At 46.2% G+C, this 17,251-nt stretch overlaps 1 protein-coding gene across 2 annotated transcripts; it reads left to right on the forward strand.

The window, feature by feature from the left end:
- The first annotated feature begins 8,063 nt into the window (after window positions 1-8,063).
- On the forward strand, window positions 8,064-10,117 carry LOC123411474. Of its 2 annotated transcripts, none has more exons than XM_045104423.1 (3): window positions 8,064-8,974; window positions 9,062-9,199; window positions 9,792-10,117. In XM_045104423.1, the coding sequence occupies exons 1-3, from the start codon at window positions 8,297-8,299 to the stop codon at window positions 9,834-9,836; spliced, it is 861 nt and encodes a 286-aa protein (XP_044960358.1). In that variant the 5' UTR covers window positions 8,064-8,296; the 3' UTR covers window positions 9,837-10,117. The 2 variants fall into 2 exon arrangements, with proteins under 2 accessions (XP_044960358.1, XP_044960357.1); XM_045104422.1 differs by having other exon boundaries at window positions 8,094-8,974; window positions 9,062-9,238.
- Window positions 10,118-17,251: the final 7,134 nt, after the last annotated feature.

Consider the following 17,251-nt stretch of genomic DNA (forward strand, 5'->3'; position numbering starts at 1 on the left):
GTGACTTGTTCATCCCTTGCATGTTGTAGTTCAACACAAAGCCTTTATAGCTTGGCGGCAGTGATTGAAGGATTCTGTCAGTGATAGCCTCTTGCGGGAGTTCAATCCCCAGCTCAGCTAGACGGTTTGAGTACCCAGACATTTTGAGCACATGTTCACTGACAAACGAGTTTTCCTCCATCTTGCAAGCATAGAATTTATCGGAGGTCTCATACCTCTCGATCCGGGCGTTATTCTGAAAGATAAAATTCAACTCCTGGAACATCTCAAATGCTCCATGACGCTCAAAGCGACGTTGAAGTCCCGGTTCTAAGCCATACAAGACTGCACATTGAACTATTGAGTAGTCCTCCTTACGTGTTAACCAAGCGTTCTTAACATCCTGATCAGCCGTAGCGGGTGGTTCATCTCCTAGCGCAGCATTAAGGACATAGTCCTTCTTCCCAGCTTGTAAGATTAGCTTAAGATTACGAGCCCAGTCTACAAAGTTGCTTCCATCATCTTTCAACTTAGCTTTCTCTAGGAACGTATTAAAATTCAGGATGACTGTCGCGTGAGCCATGATCTACAACACAAATATATTCAAAGTGGACTTAGACTATGTTCAAGATAATTAGAGTTTAACTTAATCAAATTATTTGCTAAACTCCCACTCAAAAAGTACATCTCTCTAGTCATTTGAGTGGTTCATGATCCACCTACACTATCTCAAGTCCGATCATCACGTGAGTTGAGTATAGTTTCAGTGGTAAGCATCCCTATGCTAATCATATCATCTATATGATTCATGATCGACCTTTCGGTCTCATGTGTTCCGAGGCCATGTCTGCACATGCTAGGCTCGTCAAGCTTAACCCGAGTGTTCCGCGTGCGCAACTGTTTTGCACCCGTTGTATGTGAACGTTGAGTCTATGACACCCGATCATCACGTGGTGTCTCGAAACGACGAACTGTAGCAACGGTGCATAGTTGGGGAGAACACAATTTTGTCTTGAAATTTTAGTGAGAGATCACCTCATAATGCTACCGTCGTTCTAAGCAAACTAAGGTGCATAAAAGGATTAACATCACATGCAATTCATAAGTGACATGATATGGCCATCATCACGTGCTTCTTGATCTCCATCACCAAAGCACCGGCACGATCTTCTTGTCACCGGCGCCACACCATGATCATCCATCAACGTGTTTCCATTGGGGTTGTCGTGCTACTCATGCTATTACTACTAAAGCTACATCCTAGCAAAATAGTAAACGCATCTGCAAGCACAAACGTTAGTATAAAGACAACCCTATGGCTCCTGCCGGTTGCCGTACCATCGACGTGCAAGTCGATATTATCTATTACAACATGATCATCTCATACATCCAATATATCACATCACATCGTTGGCCATATCACATCACAAGCATACCCTGCAAAAACAAGTTAGACGTCCTCTAATTTTGTTGTTGCATGTTTTACGTGGTGACCAAGGGTATCTAGTATGATTGCATCTTACTTACGCAAACACCACAACGGAGATATATGAGTTGCTATTTAACCTCATCCAAGGACCTCCTCGGTCAAATCCGATTCAACTAAAGTTGGAGAAACCGACACTTGCCCGTCATCTTTGAGCAACGGAGTTACTCGTAACGATGAAACCAGTCTCTCGTAAGCGTACGAGTAATGTCGGTCCAAGCCGCTTCAATCCAACAATACCGCGGAATCAAGAAAAGACTAAGGAGGGTAGAAAAACGCACATCACCGCCCACAAAAACTTTTGTGTTCTACTCGAGAAGACATCTACGCATGAACCTAGCTCATGATGCCATTGATGGGGAACGTCGCATGGGAAACAAAAAATTTCCTACGCGCACGAAGACCTATCATGGTGATGTCCATCTACGAGAGGGGATGAGTGATCTACGTACCCTTGTAGATCGTACAGCAGAAGCGTTAGTGAACGCGGTTGATGTAGTGGAACGTCCTCACGTCCCTCGATCCGCCCCGCGAACAATCCCGCGATCAGTCCCACGATCTAGTACCGAACGGACGGCACCTCCGCGTTCAGCACACGTACAGCTCGACGATGATCTCGGCCTTCTTGATCCAGCAAGAGAGACGGAGAGGTAGAAGAGTTCTCCGGCAGCATGACGGCGCTCCGGAGGTTGGTGATGACCTTGTCTCAGCAGGGCTCCGCCCGAGCTCTGCAGAAACGCGATCTAGAGGAAAAACCGTGGAGGTATGTGGTCGGGCTGCCGTGGAAAAGTCATCTCAAATCAGCCCTAAAACCTCCGTATATATAGGTGGGAGGGAGGGGACATTGCCTTGGGGCTCAAGGAGCCCCAAGGGGGTCGGCCGAGCCAAGGGGGGAAGACTCCCCACCCCCAAACCGAGTTGGACTTGGTTTGGTGGGAGGGAGTCCTTCCCTTCCTTCCCACCTCCTCCTTTTTTTTTCTCTTGCTTTTCTCTTCTTGGCGCATAGAGCCCTTTTGGGCTGTCCCACCATCCCACTAAGGGCTGGTGTGCCACCCTCAAGGCCTATGGGCTTCCCCGGGGTGGGTTGCCCCCCCCGGTGAACTCCCGGAACCCATTCGTCATTCCCCGTACATTCCCGGTAACTCCGAAAACCTTCCGGTAATCAAATGAGGTCATCCTATATATCAATCTTCGTTTCCGGACCATTCCGGAAACCCTCGTGACGTCCGTGATCTCATCCGGGACTCCGAACAACATTCGATAACCAACCATATAACTCAAATACGCATAAAACAACGTCGAACCTTAAGTGTGCAGACCCTGCGGGTTCGAGAACTATGTAGACATGACCCGAGAGACTCCTCGGTCAATATCCAATAGCGGGACCTGGATGCCCATATTGGATCATATATATTCTACGAAGATCTTATCGTTTGAACCTCAGTGCCAAGGATTCATATAACCCCGTATGTCATTCCCTTTGTCCTTCGGTATGTTACTTGCCCGAGATTTGATCGTCAGTATCCGCATACCTATTTCAATCTCGTTTACCGGCAAGTCTCTTTACTCGTTCCATAATACAAGATCCCGCAACTTACACTAAGTCACATTGCTTGCAAGGCTTGTGTGTGATGTTGTATTACCGAGTGGGCCCCGAGATACCTCTCCGTCACACGAAGTGCCAAATCCCAGTCTTGATCCATACTAACTCAACTAACACCTTCGGAGATACCTGTAGAGCATCTTTATAGTCACCCAGTTACATTGCGACGTTTGATACACACAAAGCATTCCTCCGGTGTCAGTGAGTTATATGATCTCATGGTCATAGGAATAAATACTTGATACGCAGAAAACAGTAGCAACAAAATGACACGATCAACATGCTACGTCTATTAGTTTGGTTCTAGTCCATCACGTGATTCTCCCAATGACGTGATCCAGTTATCAAGCAACAACACCTTGTTCATAATCAGAAGACACTGACTATCTTTGATCAACTGGCTAGCCAACTAGAGGCTTGCTAGGGACGGTGTTTTTTCTATGTATCCACACATGTAAATGAGTCTTCATTCAATACAATTATAGCATGGATAATAAACGATTATCTTGATACAGGAATTATAATAATAACTATATTTATTATTGCCTCTAGGGCATAATTCCAACAGCGATATGGTGCCCCCTTTGGCGGATGTGGCTGCGGATAGTGGTATTGTATTTCGGAGGGAGAAAGGCCCCCCTCTTGAGCAGATCTCTGCCTTGTTTGCGAAAGAGAGGCTTGAGGGGGCGCTGGCAGAAGCATGTTGCCTCGCTACTCGGGCAGACCCCCCCTTCTCCCCCGGTGCACCCCGGACCTGGTCCTAGAGAGACTAGGGATGGTGGTGCATCCCTGGTGACCGGTGGGACTGTGACGCCCATGGCTGGGCTCCCGCATGCTCGGGAGCCCAGGTGCGCCCCCACCCGTCTTAACCCCACCGAGACCCGCCGCGAGGTGAGCGGGTCCGGCCCCAGATCTGCCTCCCGTGGCCCTGTCGCCTCTGCCGCTCCCTCTGCTCGGGGACACCGGGGTCGGCCGCCTAAGGATCTCCCCCGCCCTATGGTCGGCGGGCGGGCTAGCTCGACCCCGCTTGTGGGGCCTAGGAATCCAGACGAGGTTGTTAAATGAAGCTCCTATGTTGGAACATCAGGGGCTTAGGCCTCTCTGGCCGGCGACGGCAACTCATTGAATATTTGCGTCAGGAAGAGATTGACATTGTGGGTCTGTAAGAGATGATTCGTCAGGACTTTAGCATGCTCGGGCTCCAAAGCCTCTCCCGTCACCAGTTCGCCTCGCAGTGGCTCCCTGCGACGGGTCACTCTGGGGGAATCTTGCTTGGTGTTAGGGAAGACGCGTTCTCGGTTGAGGACATGGACCGAGGAGAGTTCTTCGTGAGTATGGCCATCACTGATCGACGGGCTCACCTTAGTTGGGAGGTGATCATCGTCTATGGTCCGGCGGACCATGGCCGTTCGGCGGAGTTCCTTGCCGAGTTAAGGAACAAGGTGGAGAGATGCACCACTCCGGTGGTTGTGGCCGGCGACTTTAACCTCATTAGGTGGGCTTCAGACAAAAGTTCTCCAAATGTGGATAGGCCCCGAATGCGTCTTTTCAACGACTGCATCGCGGACTTGGCGCTACGTGAGATAGCCCGCGTAGGGGCTAGGTTCACGTGGTCTAATAAGCAGGCGGACCCCATCCGGAGTGTTTTGGATCGGGTCTTTATGTCGCCCCAATGGGAAGTGATGTTCCCTCTGTGTGGCCTTAAGGCGGTCACGCAGATTGGCTCCGACCATACGCCGCTGATCTTCTCGTCGGGGGATGGTTCCCCCCTAGATCCCGTCGTTTTCGCTTTGAGACGTTTTGGCTGGAGCAGCCTGGCTTCCGTGAGCTGGTCCGTGACCGCTGGCTCCTTGCGGCCGCTTCCCCGCCGCGTGTCTTCTGTGCGGTGGACATCTGGTACCACTGTGCGAAGCGGGCGCGCCAAGCCATGAAGGGATGGGGTGCGAATCTGGGCGCTGACCTCCGGGCCCGTAAAGGGGACCTGCTGGGTCAGATTAAGGCCTTAGATGACTTGGCAGACGGGCCAGGTCTTTCCCCGGATGACTGGGCCCGTAGATATTCACTCGACGCCGCGCTCATGGACATCTTCAAGAACGAGGAACTGTTTTGGCAGCGTCGAGGAGGCCAGAACTGGCTTCTGAAGGGTGATGCAAACACCGCCTACTTTGAGGCCATCGCTAATGGCCGTAGGCGGAAATGCGTCATACCCTTCCTCCGGGATGGGGATGCCCTTCTAGAGAGCCCATAGGACATCTCATCTCATATTTACTCCTTCTATAAGGAGCTTTTCTCGGCAGAGCCGCGGGGAGGCTCTTTCCTTAGTGTCGACTTCTGGCCGCTTGCCAATCAGGTGTCCGATGAGGAGAATGCGGAACTCACCCTTCCGTTCTCCCCGGAGGAGGTGGGTCAGGCGGTGGCCTCTATGAAGGCTTGCTCGGCCCCGGGCCCGGATGGCCTCCCAGTTTTTTTCTTCCAGAGATTCTGGGAGACCGTGTGCCCGGTCATCATGCCCATGTTCCATGAATTCTATATTGGGACCCTAGACTTGGGCAGACTTAAATATGGCGTCATTGATCTCATCCCCAAAGTAGTTGGGGCCTCGGATATTCGGCAATTCCGTCCCATCACATTGATCAACGTGGTGGCGCGTCTTTTTGCTAAAGTATGCACCACTCGCCTGTCCACTGTGGCCGCACGGATTGCTCACCCTCTCTAGTCCGCATTCCTGAAGGGCAGGCGGATTCATGATGGGATTCTTGCCCTCCATGAGATTGTCCACGAGGTGGCGTCCAAGGGACTCAAGGGGGTCTTCCTCAAATTGGACTTCCAGAAGGCGTATGACCGCCTGGACTGGTCCTTTTTGAGGATGGTGATGCAACATCGCGGATTTGACTAGAGGTTGTGCTCCTGGATCATGCAGCTGGTTAGATCCGGTAGCACAACGATCAATGTTAATGGGGAAGTGGGCCCCTTTTTCCAGGCTTCCAGGGGGGTCAAACAAGGTGACCCTGTTTCCCCCCTGCTTTTTAATCTCGCTGTCGACGCCCTCGCCGGCATCCTGGATAAGGCAAAGCTCGCCGGGCATATTCAGGGGGTGGTTGGTCACCTCATCTCGGGTGGTGGTGTATCTCACCTCCAATATGCGGATGACACCATGATCATGGTCACAGGCTCCGACTCGGACATTGCTAATCTTAAGTTCCTTTTACTCTGCTTTGAGGAAATGTCTGGACTTAAGATTAACTTTGATAAGAGTGAGGTGGTGGTCCTGGGATACTCCGAGGCTAAGCAGCACAGGATCGCAGACAACCTTAACTGCAAACTGGCTGTCCTCCCCATCTCTTATTTGGGGATGCCTCTTGCCAAGTCCAGAATTTTGGTCAATGGGTTTGATCCGCTTGTGGGACGAGTAACGTCCCGTGCGGAGCCCTGGTGTGGCAGGTTCACATCTAAAGGAAGCAAGTTTGTCCTCATTAGCTCTAACCTTGCGAGTCTCCCCGTGTATTTGATGGGGATGTATATTCTGCTCGAAGGGGTGCACAGCGCCTTTGATAAGGAGTTGGCTAGGTTCTTCTGGCAGGCAGGGGATGGTAGACCCAAATACCACATGGTAAAATGGGCTGATATTTGCCTGCCAAAGGACCGAGGAGGCTTGGGCATTCCAGCTTCCTGCCGCATGAACGGTTCTCTCATGCTTCGCTGGGTGTGGCGGATCCTGCAGGGAGACGGGGGGCTGTGGCTTCAACTGATTGAGGCTAAGTACCTGCAGGGCAGGCCCCTCTTGGCCTGCTCGCTCGCGTCTGGGTCGCAGTTCTGGAAATCCATTCAGGGCATCAAGAACGACATTAGACTGGGTCTGCGGATCTCGGTGGGTAATGGGGCAGAGACCCAGTTTTGGCTAGACCCCTGGATGGATGGCGAACCCTTACGCTCGCGCTTCCCGAGGCTCTTGCTATTTGCGACGACCCTACCGTCCTTGTCTCTGCGTCTGCTGTGGAGGACGGATGGCAGGTTGCGTTCCGCCGTCCCCTCGGCCCAGCTAAGGTCGAGGACTAGGAACTCCTGCAGGCGGTGGTTCCCCTCCCTGCCTTGTCGTCCAGAGATAGTGTTTCCTGGAGTCTTTCTCCCTCAGGAGAATTCTCCGTTAGTTCGGCCTATTTGGCTTTGTGTAGGATGCCTGTCCTTCCGTGGATATCCCCACTTTGGAAGGCACCGTTGCCCCTGAAGATCAAGATTTTCGTTTGGCAGCTTCTTCGAGATCGTCTGCCTTCAGGGACGGAGGTGTTGAAACGCCATGGTCCGGGTAACGGCATTTGTCCGTTGTGCCATGTCCCGGAGACCGGCGCTCACATTTTGTTCTCCCGCGTCGCGGCACAGGCCCTTTGGTGCTTTGTTCGCGAGGCCCTCGGACCGGAATGGGTGGCCTCGGACCTTGCAGATTTCCTGCAGGTACGGGCCACCCAGGTCGGCCGTAAGCGCCGACTGTTCTGGCTGCTATTCGCAGCTATGATGTGGACCCTTTGGACTACTCGCAACAAAATGGTGATTGAAAGGATCTTTCAGCGACGTGCTTTTGACTCGTTCTTCAAATTCCTTGCCTTTTTACAGCTTTGACATCCGCTCGTTAGGACCCAAGACCGCGGCAGGCTTCAGCGATACCTGGATGCGCTGATGGCAGCTGCCCGGCGGCTCGCCGCTCCATGGGTGCACCTTAGCCGCCCCTCCGTTGGCATTTTTGGTTTCTTTTCCTTTCTTGGGCAGGAATGTGCTGGTGCCCCAGCATTTCCTACGTTTGCACTTTGTTGGTTTGTATTGTTTAGATGCTGGACTATGTGCTTTATCTATAAAGCGGGACGAAAACGTGTTTCGAGATTAAGGTCAAGACGTAGCACCGGCGTTAAAGTCGCAACGGCGACGATGTGAACGCCCACCCCATCACAAAACCTCCGTGAAGCCGTTAAAACCCCACCCTACCAGATCCCGTAGGACCCCGAGCACCGCAATCCGGCCAGCCAATGGGGCGTCGCCATGTCAGTAAAACTTGGCCACGTCCGCGCAGGATCATGGAAAAAGCGCCTCGCCTTTGCTGGCCCCGCGCCACCCTGCTCGCGGCCGCGGGAGATCCCCTCGCTTTCCCTCCAAATAGCTTCTCCCGTGCTCATGTTCCCATGCTTGTCGCCCATTTTGCAGGGAGCACCTTGAGGTTGTAGTGAAGTATTTCCGAGGCCATGGCTAGCGGCGGCGGCGGCGGCCGGCGGCGAGGGTCGCGCCGGGCCAAGGTGAAGAAGAAGAAGAAGACCAAGTACCTCAGCCTCAGCCGCCACCTCGCCAAGGCGGTGGAGGTCGACAAGCCTGCCGAATCTCTGTCGGCGGAGGATTCCTTGCCGCCACCCTCGGCTTTGGCGTCGCCGTCCACGGAGGAGGCGGTGGAGGATGGATGCGGGCACGAGCAGCAGCAGCAGCAGCAGCAGCAGCTCGAGCCGTTCGCGCTGCATCCTGAGGCGCCGTCGACTCTCTTCGCGGCGGCGCCGTCGCTCACTGACATCCTCGGCCTGTCCTCCTCCTCCTTTTCCGGCGGCGGCGAAGGGGATTCGCCCTCGTGCACCCCCTCCCCGGACGCCTCCGCGGGGACTGCTGGCGGGGAGGAGGACCTTGCGCGGCGCGCGCTCCGGGGGAGGGAGCGGTGGGTGTACTGCAGGAGCAGCTCCTCTTCGCCTAGCGCGGCCACCGCGACGACCACCACGTCATCCTCGTGCTCCTCGGCCGCGAGCACGGGCGCCGCCTCCGCGCGGTCGCCGCTGCTCAAGCTGGACTACGACGAGATCCTGGCCGCCTGGGCGGGCCGCGGGTCCCTCTACATCGACGGCGCGGCGGGCCACGTGACGCCCAAGCTGGAGCTTGGTTCTGTAAGCCTAAGACCCCCTTTATCTTCTCGGACTCGGGGGGACGATGCGCGCTCGTGAATCCTGACACGGAGTCTCGTTGCGTTGCAGGAGGTGTTCGTGGATGTGGCGCCGCCGCGGCAGGCGGCGACGTGGAGCTCGCCGGAGGTGTCCGGGAGGGCGGAGCGGGTGAGGCGGTATAAGGAGAAGCGACATGCCCGGCTGTTCTCGAAGCGGATCCGGTACGAGGTACGCCGGCTCAATGCCGTCAAGCGGCCGCGCTTGAAGGTAATTCTTCGCATCGCGTTCTGCCGTATCTGAACCTGTTGCAGTTTCCTTATCGTGTCTGTGATCTAGCAATATGTGTGGGTACATACTGCATCAGTAATGATCTGAACTGCTAAATGGCGTTGATGGGAATCTGGGATAGAGGTTGATCAGATTCTATACCTCCGGGAATCTGGGTGTAGATCGTGGATTAGAGATCCAGCTTCTGGTCCCAGCAACAATTGAATGAACTTATCATACAGAACTGAAGCTCTCCACATGGCTATGTAAAGATAACCTCGAAATTATGGTCCCGCGCTGACCTTCTTCATTTGACGATTACCAAGAATTCACACATCACTTGGAATGAATCGAACACTGCGCCTTAAGTATCTTTCTGCTCTTGTACCTAATTTCCGGCAAACACGAGACAGTACTCCTGGTGGTTCTGGCTTGTGCATTTGATATTTTGGGTGTGCAGACTACTAATGCATCACAGGGACTAGTCTGTTACTCCAGTTTGTTTCATCAATCTCATTCTAACAAGCTGTGTGCATCTTGTTTCACTTAACAGGGTCGTTTCATCAAGGATAAGGAGGGTGTTGCAATGGCCAACTGAGGCGAGCTGCGGCCTTCATCATAAAGACCTTGCCTCATCCAGTTACAAGAATGGTTCATGAGCCCATTCCATTCCATCTGTAAAATGTAAATGATCAGGTTAGTCTCCAGGCTGCCATATACCCAAACCGGATTTGTTGAATCGATCTGCCGCTTCCTGGTCAAGCGGCAAGCTAATTGTGGTCGCTGCGGATCGTGTTATTTGGCAGTTTTGTTGTAGGATGAAAATAATAGAACTTGATTTGGTCATAAATTTCGCTGCGGCACTGCACTTTTGATTCAGTTTTTGGCGAAGGTTCTGCAGTCCCGTGAACTTTCAGATCTTCAGATGATCAGCTACAATTTGTCTAAATTGTTGATGTTTATGTTTACACGAACTTACTGATATTTGTACCCTTCAGAATCTCACGGTCTGTGCCGTCTGATCGGCGTAAAGATGAACTGTATTTGTCAACATAGGAAAGATCATGCACTGATTTGCTGGCTTAGATCGAGAGTTTTCTGCTACTGTTGGGTGAAAAAAGATTTGGTTCGTTGTGCCGTTCTGTATTTCTGTTCTGTCAGTCGGTGTTAAGATCAGGTCATGTGACCGCTGGTCTGATTTTGTTCTGGTCCACTTGTCAGTGACTTCTTTTAGGTGCATAGCTGTTTCCTTTTTTCTTGTTCGTGGCAGATAAACTTGGGCCTATCTGTCAGTGGCGGCCGAGACCAGCAGCTGCAGCGGTTTGGCCCCGTCTGAGGAGCAAAACCCGATGCCAAACTTGTTCCCTTCCCAGGAACTCTCATTGATGTCCAAAAATTTCTAAGCGCAGAAAACTGATTTTTTTTTTTACTTGGGCATCCATCTTTTTTCTTTTTTGAGGGGTGACCACCCATCTCTAAAGCGTGTGAGGTTCAACAAAGTTAATGGACTAGCTCAAAAAACTGGTCTGCAGACTCCAGTTGTAATATTTCGGCAAAATCCCCTCCCCAAAAAACCCAGCGCCATCGCTATATTGACCTGAGCTGCCGCGTCTCATTGCCGTCGTAGGTACCGGCCCTAGGTGTCCTCACCCGCAGCTAGTTGACCCGCATCGTGATCGCCGTGCATCACCACCTTTGTCGTCCATTTTGGTTGACTGGTGTCATAGTGTCCTGCGCCTCCTCCGTGCTTGCAATCTATGATATTACTAACATGGCTGGGGCAAAAGCTGATCATTTTGCGTGTCAAATGTTTTTTCTTGAGATTTAGCTCAATCATAGTGGCAAGCTAGAAAAGAAACTCAATAGAAGGCGTCATTTTATCAAGGATTTTGCTAAAATACGTCTAGATGTGAGATAAGTATTTAGGGGCGGGCCCAGGATTTAAAGAATGTGTATTCAAAATTTCAAAGTCAATTTTTCCATGGCATAAAGCCTTACTTTTGCCATGTATAACCAAATATATCACCATAATTCATGTGGAAAATTCAAATGCTCATGCCTAAACAATTTATGATTCACTGCAAAGAAACTACAAATTCGTATATACTAAAAAGAAAGCCAAATAGATAAATTAACTTACTGTTGTATCCATACTCTTGGTGTTCGATGAGGCTCGCACAGCCGGTCTACTGGGCAACGGAAAACGAAGATGATGCATCGACACGCGTAACCAGCAGTGTGTGTAACAATACATAGATTTCAGGCAACTAAGATAAGATTCGACACAAGAAAAAAAAGCCAAATATTGACATCGGAGTATAAAGATGTATTAAGATATACAAACGCATCAAATTATCTACATGAACGCATCGAGCGAGCCTTCAATGCGGCAATGCCCACTGCTGTCGACTACAGAGATGGATTAAAGTTGGATTGAGCCAACAGATGGATGTGGTCGCGCCGCCTGCCTGTGCCACCGTGCGCGCGTGCGATCAGGCGATCCGCCCAGCCGCCATTCCCTACCGCTTCGAGTGCGGATGGAAATGGAATTATGGATGGGAGGCGTCGGTTTCTTTTGCGATATTTCTTTTTACCGAAGCGCTATGCTATCGATGGATTTCTGGCTCGTGCGTGCAGGCCCTTCGTGCTGCAGCGATTTGGGCCATCTCGGGGTGTGGGCTAGTCTTCATTTTTGGGTTCAAATCGTTAGCTGGCCTGGTTTACTGTATTTTTTCGTTTTTCCCCGATACATACACATGGTATATGTTATATATACATGGTTTCTTGGCAAAAATTATGGGTATTCAACTGAATACCCTTGAATTGAATTGGGCCCGCCCTTGTAAGTATTGCACATCTAAATTCTATATCATTGATCTTGCATGAAGATTCGTGGGGTATTTCTTTTTCTTTTCTTATGCTTGATTTAGTTATTTAGATAATTGTAAAAGGTGTGTGTTTGTGATGATCAAAGGTGTACGTACTGGAAGAATCCAAGGGCAATTAATCACGTATACAGAGCCCAGTGCGAAGGTGTATTTAGATTTATTGTATGCGAAAAACACATGAATGTGCATTCAAACTAAAATTCCAATAAAGTTTATTTATTGTATTCCTTTTTATGGATTTAGTAGAAGCCTTTTACAAACGGAATAAGTTGTACTATTCGGTGGTTAAAAAAAGAAGCATAACACTACAAGGGATGTAAAAACAATTGAGGCATACCAGACATGCATGGGATGGAGCGTTTCCATGTTTGGGACTATTCCGCTTCATGAAAATCAGTAAAATTCACTTTGGAGCAGTTTTACACAAAAGTTACATCTTCATTAAAGAGAAATTCAATGATAAAAACGGTTTGAGATTTAGACGCATGATTTAAGATATAAAACATTTTGAATAAATGGGTCTAGAATAATTGAGAAAACTCTCAACTTACGACAAATGACACACATGCACTATGCCACTTGTCATAAACTGAAGAGTTGGATTGATCTTTGCAAAGAGTGCTTCTCAATTAGCGATTTTGAGAATCCGTTCATTACAAGAGTTCGAATGGCAATGTCTAATGAGCGCCCCTATGTCTCTCATCGACAAGACAGAAGCCGTACCCTTAGTTAGGCCGGTCCAGGTATGCAGAAAATAACAGCTTTGTTTTCTGTTTTATTTTTTTTATTTTTGCTTTATCTATTTGTTTTTTACACTGTGAAGTATTAAAATTAAATTTATTACAGATATCAATACATAACAAAATTGAAAAATGTTGACAATAATGAGTTAGGCCGGTCCAGGTATCCAGAAAATGTTTATCATGTACATAATTTTTTTTATACCAAACAATGTGTATGCAAAAAATTGATCATGTCTTTTAAAAAAGTTAATCAAGGAATTGAAAGAATGTTAAACAAGAGCATTTGGAAAATATTAAATGTGTATAGAAAAAGTATGGACTATGTATTTAAAAACAATGAAACAAATTTGATCATGTATATAATTTTTTTAATAAATACTTTCAAAAAAAAGCTCAAAAGTTATATAAAATGTACTACATGCGAATAAAAAAATGTTGATCATTTATTAAATAAATGAAAATATTTGATCATGCATATAGAATTATTAATCAATCATTTCAGAAAATGTTGCACAAGTAGTTGAACTTTTTTAGTCAAGCATTTTAAGAATTATAAATGTGTTTATTAAAAATGTTGTCCAGGTGGTAAACAAATCTTAATATTGCATTTAAAAATATAATTCAAGCATTTGAAAAATATTAGATGTAAATAGAAACAATGTTGATCATTTATTAGAAAAAAAAATCTTGTATTTAAAAAAATATTGATATTGTATTTTCAAAATATTAACAGTTTAAAGCGTGTATAGGAAAAATGTTGATCATATTGTTTTAAAAATCTTATATTAAAAAATGTTATTCAAGCCTATGAAAAATGTGTATAATGTTTTTTTGAATATGTAATAGAAAAATGCTAAATTTGTATTGGGAAAAGTATTAAACATGTATACGAAAAATGTTGTTGACATATACAAAAATGTATGAAAATCAATAGACACAAAGAAAACAAAAAAAATACAGAAAAATAGAAAAATAAACTAGTTAATTCAAAGAAAAATAGAATCAAAGAAACAAACATAAAAAGAATGAAAAAACGGAGATGGAATAAAAAAGAACAAAAATTGATTTGGTTCGAGAGTTTTCTGCTGCTGTTGGGTGAAAAAAGATTTGGTTCGTTGTGCTATTATGCATCTCCGTTCTGTTGTCAGTGTTAAGAGTCAGGTCACGTGTTCGCCCGTGAGCTTTTGCTCGGGTTGTAATATCCCAAAATTTAGAATTTTGAAATGTTAATTTTTGAATAGGAGTGTTTAAAAACTTGCTTGTATTGATTGATCTTAGCTAAATATTGACTAGGAATTGAAATGTCTTGGGGTTTGAATGAATATTTTTATCAAGAGGGAATAAAAGGACTTTCCCAACTATTCATTTGGTTCTTATTTTGGGTTTGAGGATATTATGAATATTTCCAATTGAAATATGAGAGAGGATAACATGACTTTCTCAAAGAGTATTGGTGAAGAATTGAACATTCTCCCATTTGGATTTTGAATGCTTAAAACAATTGTAACTCAAAATTAAATTATACGAGAGAAGGCAATATGACTCCTTCAATATTAAAAAGAGTTGGAAGTGTGCTAAATGTTATTTGCATTTATTTACTGGAGTTGAAAACTATTTTGGTCTGAAAAATATGTTCATTGTACTAAGGTGTGTGTCTCTTATTTTTAGGAGATGGTTTGGTATTTTTATTTAACCAGATATATTTCCTGGTATTTCTTTAAACAGAAAAACCTAGACCTATGCCAGCCTAGCCCACTAGAGCTACAGCAGCGCACAGCGCACAATCGAGGGAGCTCCTACCTGCCGCTTTGTGCGGCAGGGAGTCGGGGGCACGCACAGGGGGTACGCCCCGACTAAGCCGGCTAGGCTTTTGTTTATGTCTAAAAAATAAGATATTTTCCTTTTCTATTTTTACTTTTTTTTTCGTTTCCTTTTTCCTTTTCTATTTATTTCCTTTTTTTGAAAATCAAAACGAAAAAAAGTTAATTTTCTCAATCATTTTTTAAAAACATGACTTTTTTAAAAGAAATTAGAAAACATGAACAATTTATAAAGCACGAACATTTTTTGAATCCTGGGAGAAAAAATTATAACAAAGAATAATTTAGAAAAATCTTGAACAAATTTGGCGCCAGGAACAAATTTATAAAGCACAAATATTTTTTGAATCTTAAGAATAAAATTTTGAAATGGAGAACAATTTTTAAAACCCCGGAATTTTTTGGAAGCGTTCACAATTTTTTCAAAGCACATACATTTTTTGAATCTTGAGAACAAATTTTGAAAATGAGAACAAGATTGAAAGATCCTGAACAAATTTATAAACGTATACAATTTTTGAAAATACAAACTTTTTTTGAGTTTTGACAACAAATTTCGAAAGACAAGAACATTTTTTGAAAAGCATTTTAAGAATCCAGAACATTTTTTGAAAATCCAAAACTTTTTTTGCACCTTGAAAATAAAAGTTTGAAAATGATAACAATTTCTAAAAATCCTGATCAAACTTATAAATGTGAATAACTTTGAAAATAAGAAAAATTTCTGAATTTTGAGAAGGAATTTCGAAAAACAAGGACATTTTTTGAGAATCATTTTAGAAATCCGTAATAATTTTTGGAATCCAGAACATTTTTTTAAAATCGAAAACATTTTTTTAATGCAGAACATTTTTCTAAAATGATTTTTTTTCGAATTTGAAGATTAACTGTTGAAAATCCCGAACATTTTTTAAAAATCTAGAATATTTTTCTAAAAAAGCAAAATCATTTTCTGAATTTAAAGAACAATTTTGAAAGCCCAGAACATTTTTTGAAAATCTAGAACATATTTTGAAAAAGGAAAAACATTTTCCAAATGTGAAGACATTTTTTGAAAATCCCGAACATTTTTGGAAAATCCAGAACTTTTTCTGAAAATCCATAACATTTTTGATAGATAAACAGAAAAAATAGAAAAGAATGAAAAAAGAAAAACCATTTCACGGAACTTTCTAAAAGGTTCCTCAAAAAAACCGAATGGAAAGTCTAGAAGGTTCCCAAAACGGGGATGTATGAAACGCACTAAACATGCGAGCACACTTCGTCCATGTCTCACGCAACCGTGTGCGAAGCGTCGACAATTGGACGCGCTAAGCGACATATAGGATTTTCCCACAATCGACATCCTCGCGTGCACTGACGCGAGTGGAACCCCACCTGTGTGCCTCTCAATGTCTCATCTTCCTATGGCGCATGGACACCACCATCTTCTTCCACCTCCGCTCGGTCTCCATTCCTATCATGACAACTACATTGAACCCGATGTAAAATCGATTGATTCGATCGAAGCTCGGTACCTCAGCCACATCTATGACACCATAAATATTATTGCTCTAGTCCTTGTTCAGTTTTTAGTAAATCGAATCTTCCTATGCCCTATAGCGCACCCAACCTCTCGTCAGAGTGGCGCCCCGGCATGAACTCCGTTGTGGTCGATTCCATCACAACCGGAGGTTCCCTCGCTCTCCTCTTGTCCCTCTTCATTTTGCCCTTCTCTCCCCACTCTCCATGACCTCTTGGTTTGTGCACGGGAGTACCGGGTCAACCAATTTGAACTGAACCAGAAGGTCAAACCCGCCATCCTTGAGCTTTGTTGAAATATGAGATGGGCTTATGGCCCATGACACAATTTCAGAAATCTCTTAGGGCCCATGTAGGTGGTCGTATAACAAGGCGTAGTGGGAAATTTAGTCCTACCCCGCTAGTGGAGAAGGAGTTGGAACCTTTTATAAGGGTCTCTCTTCTACATGATATTGGAGCATGAGAAGAAAAGAGGCGCTCGCGTACTCCTCCTCCACCGCGCGACGCACCGCGCGCGACTGCTCGCCTCCGTTCGTCTTTGTCTTTGCCATGTCTTCACCAACCAATGTCGGTCGTCTCGCCCAAGAGAAGGCCGAGGATGTTGCTGCTGCTGCGGTCAACTAGTCGATCGAAGGGTATAGCTCGTTTGTCCCGCTCCTGTTTATTTTAGTTTTAGCAATACTATTAATCTAGTTAATGCTATGATAGTGATTATTTCCTGGTTAATATGATCGAAAAATTGCCTATTTACTCAACAATCCAAAAAGTGGTTTTGCTGCAGCTGCAGTCTACTAGCCGATCGGAGGGTATAACTCATTTATCCCGCTCATGTTTATTTCAGTTTTAGCAGTACTATTAATCTAGTCAATGCTATGATAGTGATTATTTCATGGATTAATCTCATTGAAAAATTGCCTATTTACTCAACAATCAGAAAAGTGGTTTTGTTGCTGCATTGAAACTGGATAAGTTTATGGCTCACGGCTATGAATAGGAGAGGGGTGATTAGGTTTTCGGGAAGCGACTAACGCGACTGCTCGC

Source organism: Hordeum vulgare, chromosome 7H (assembly GCF_904849725.1).
Source record: "Hordeum vulgare subsp. vulgare chromosome 7H, MorexV3_pseudomolecules_assembly, whole genome shotgun sequence".
NCBI lineage: Eukaryota > Viridiplantae > Streptophyta > Magnoliopsida > Poales > Poaceae > Hordeum > Hordeum vulgare.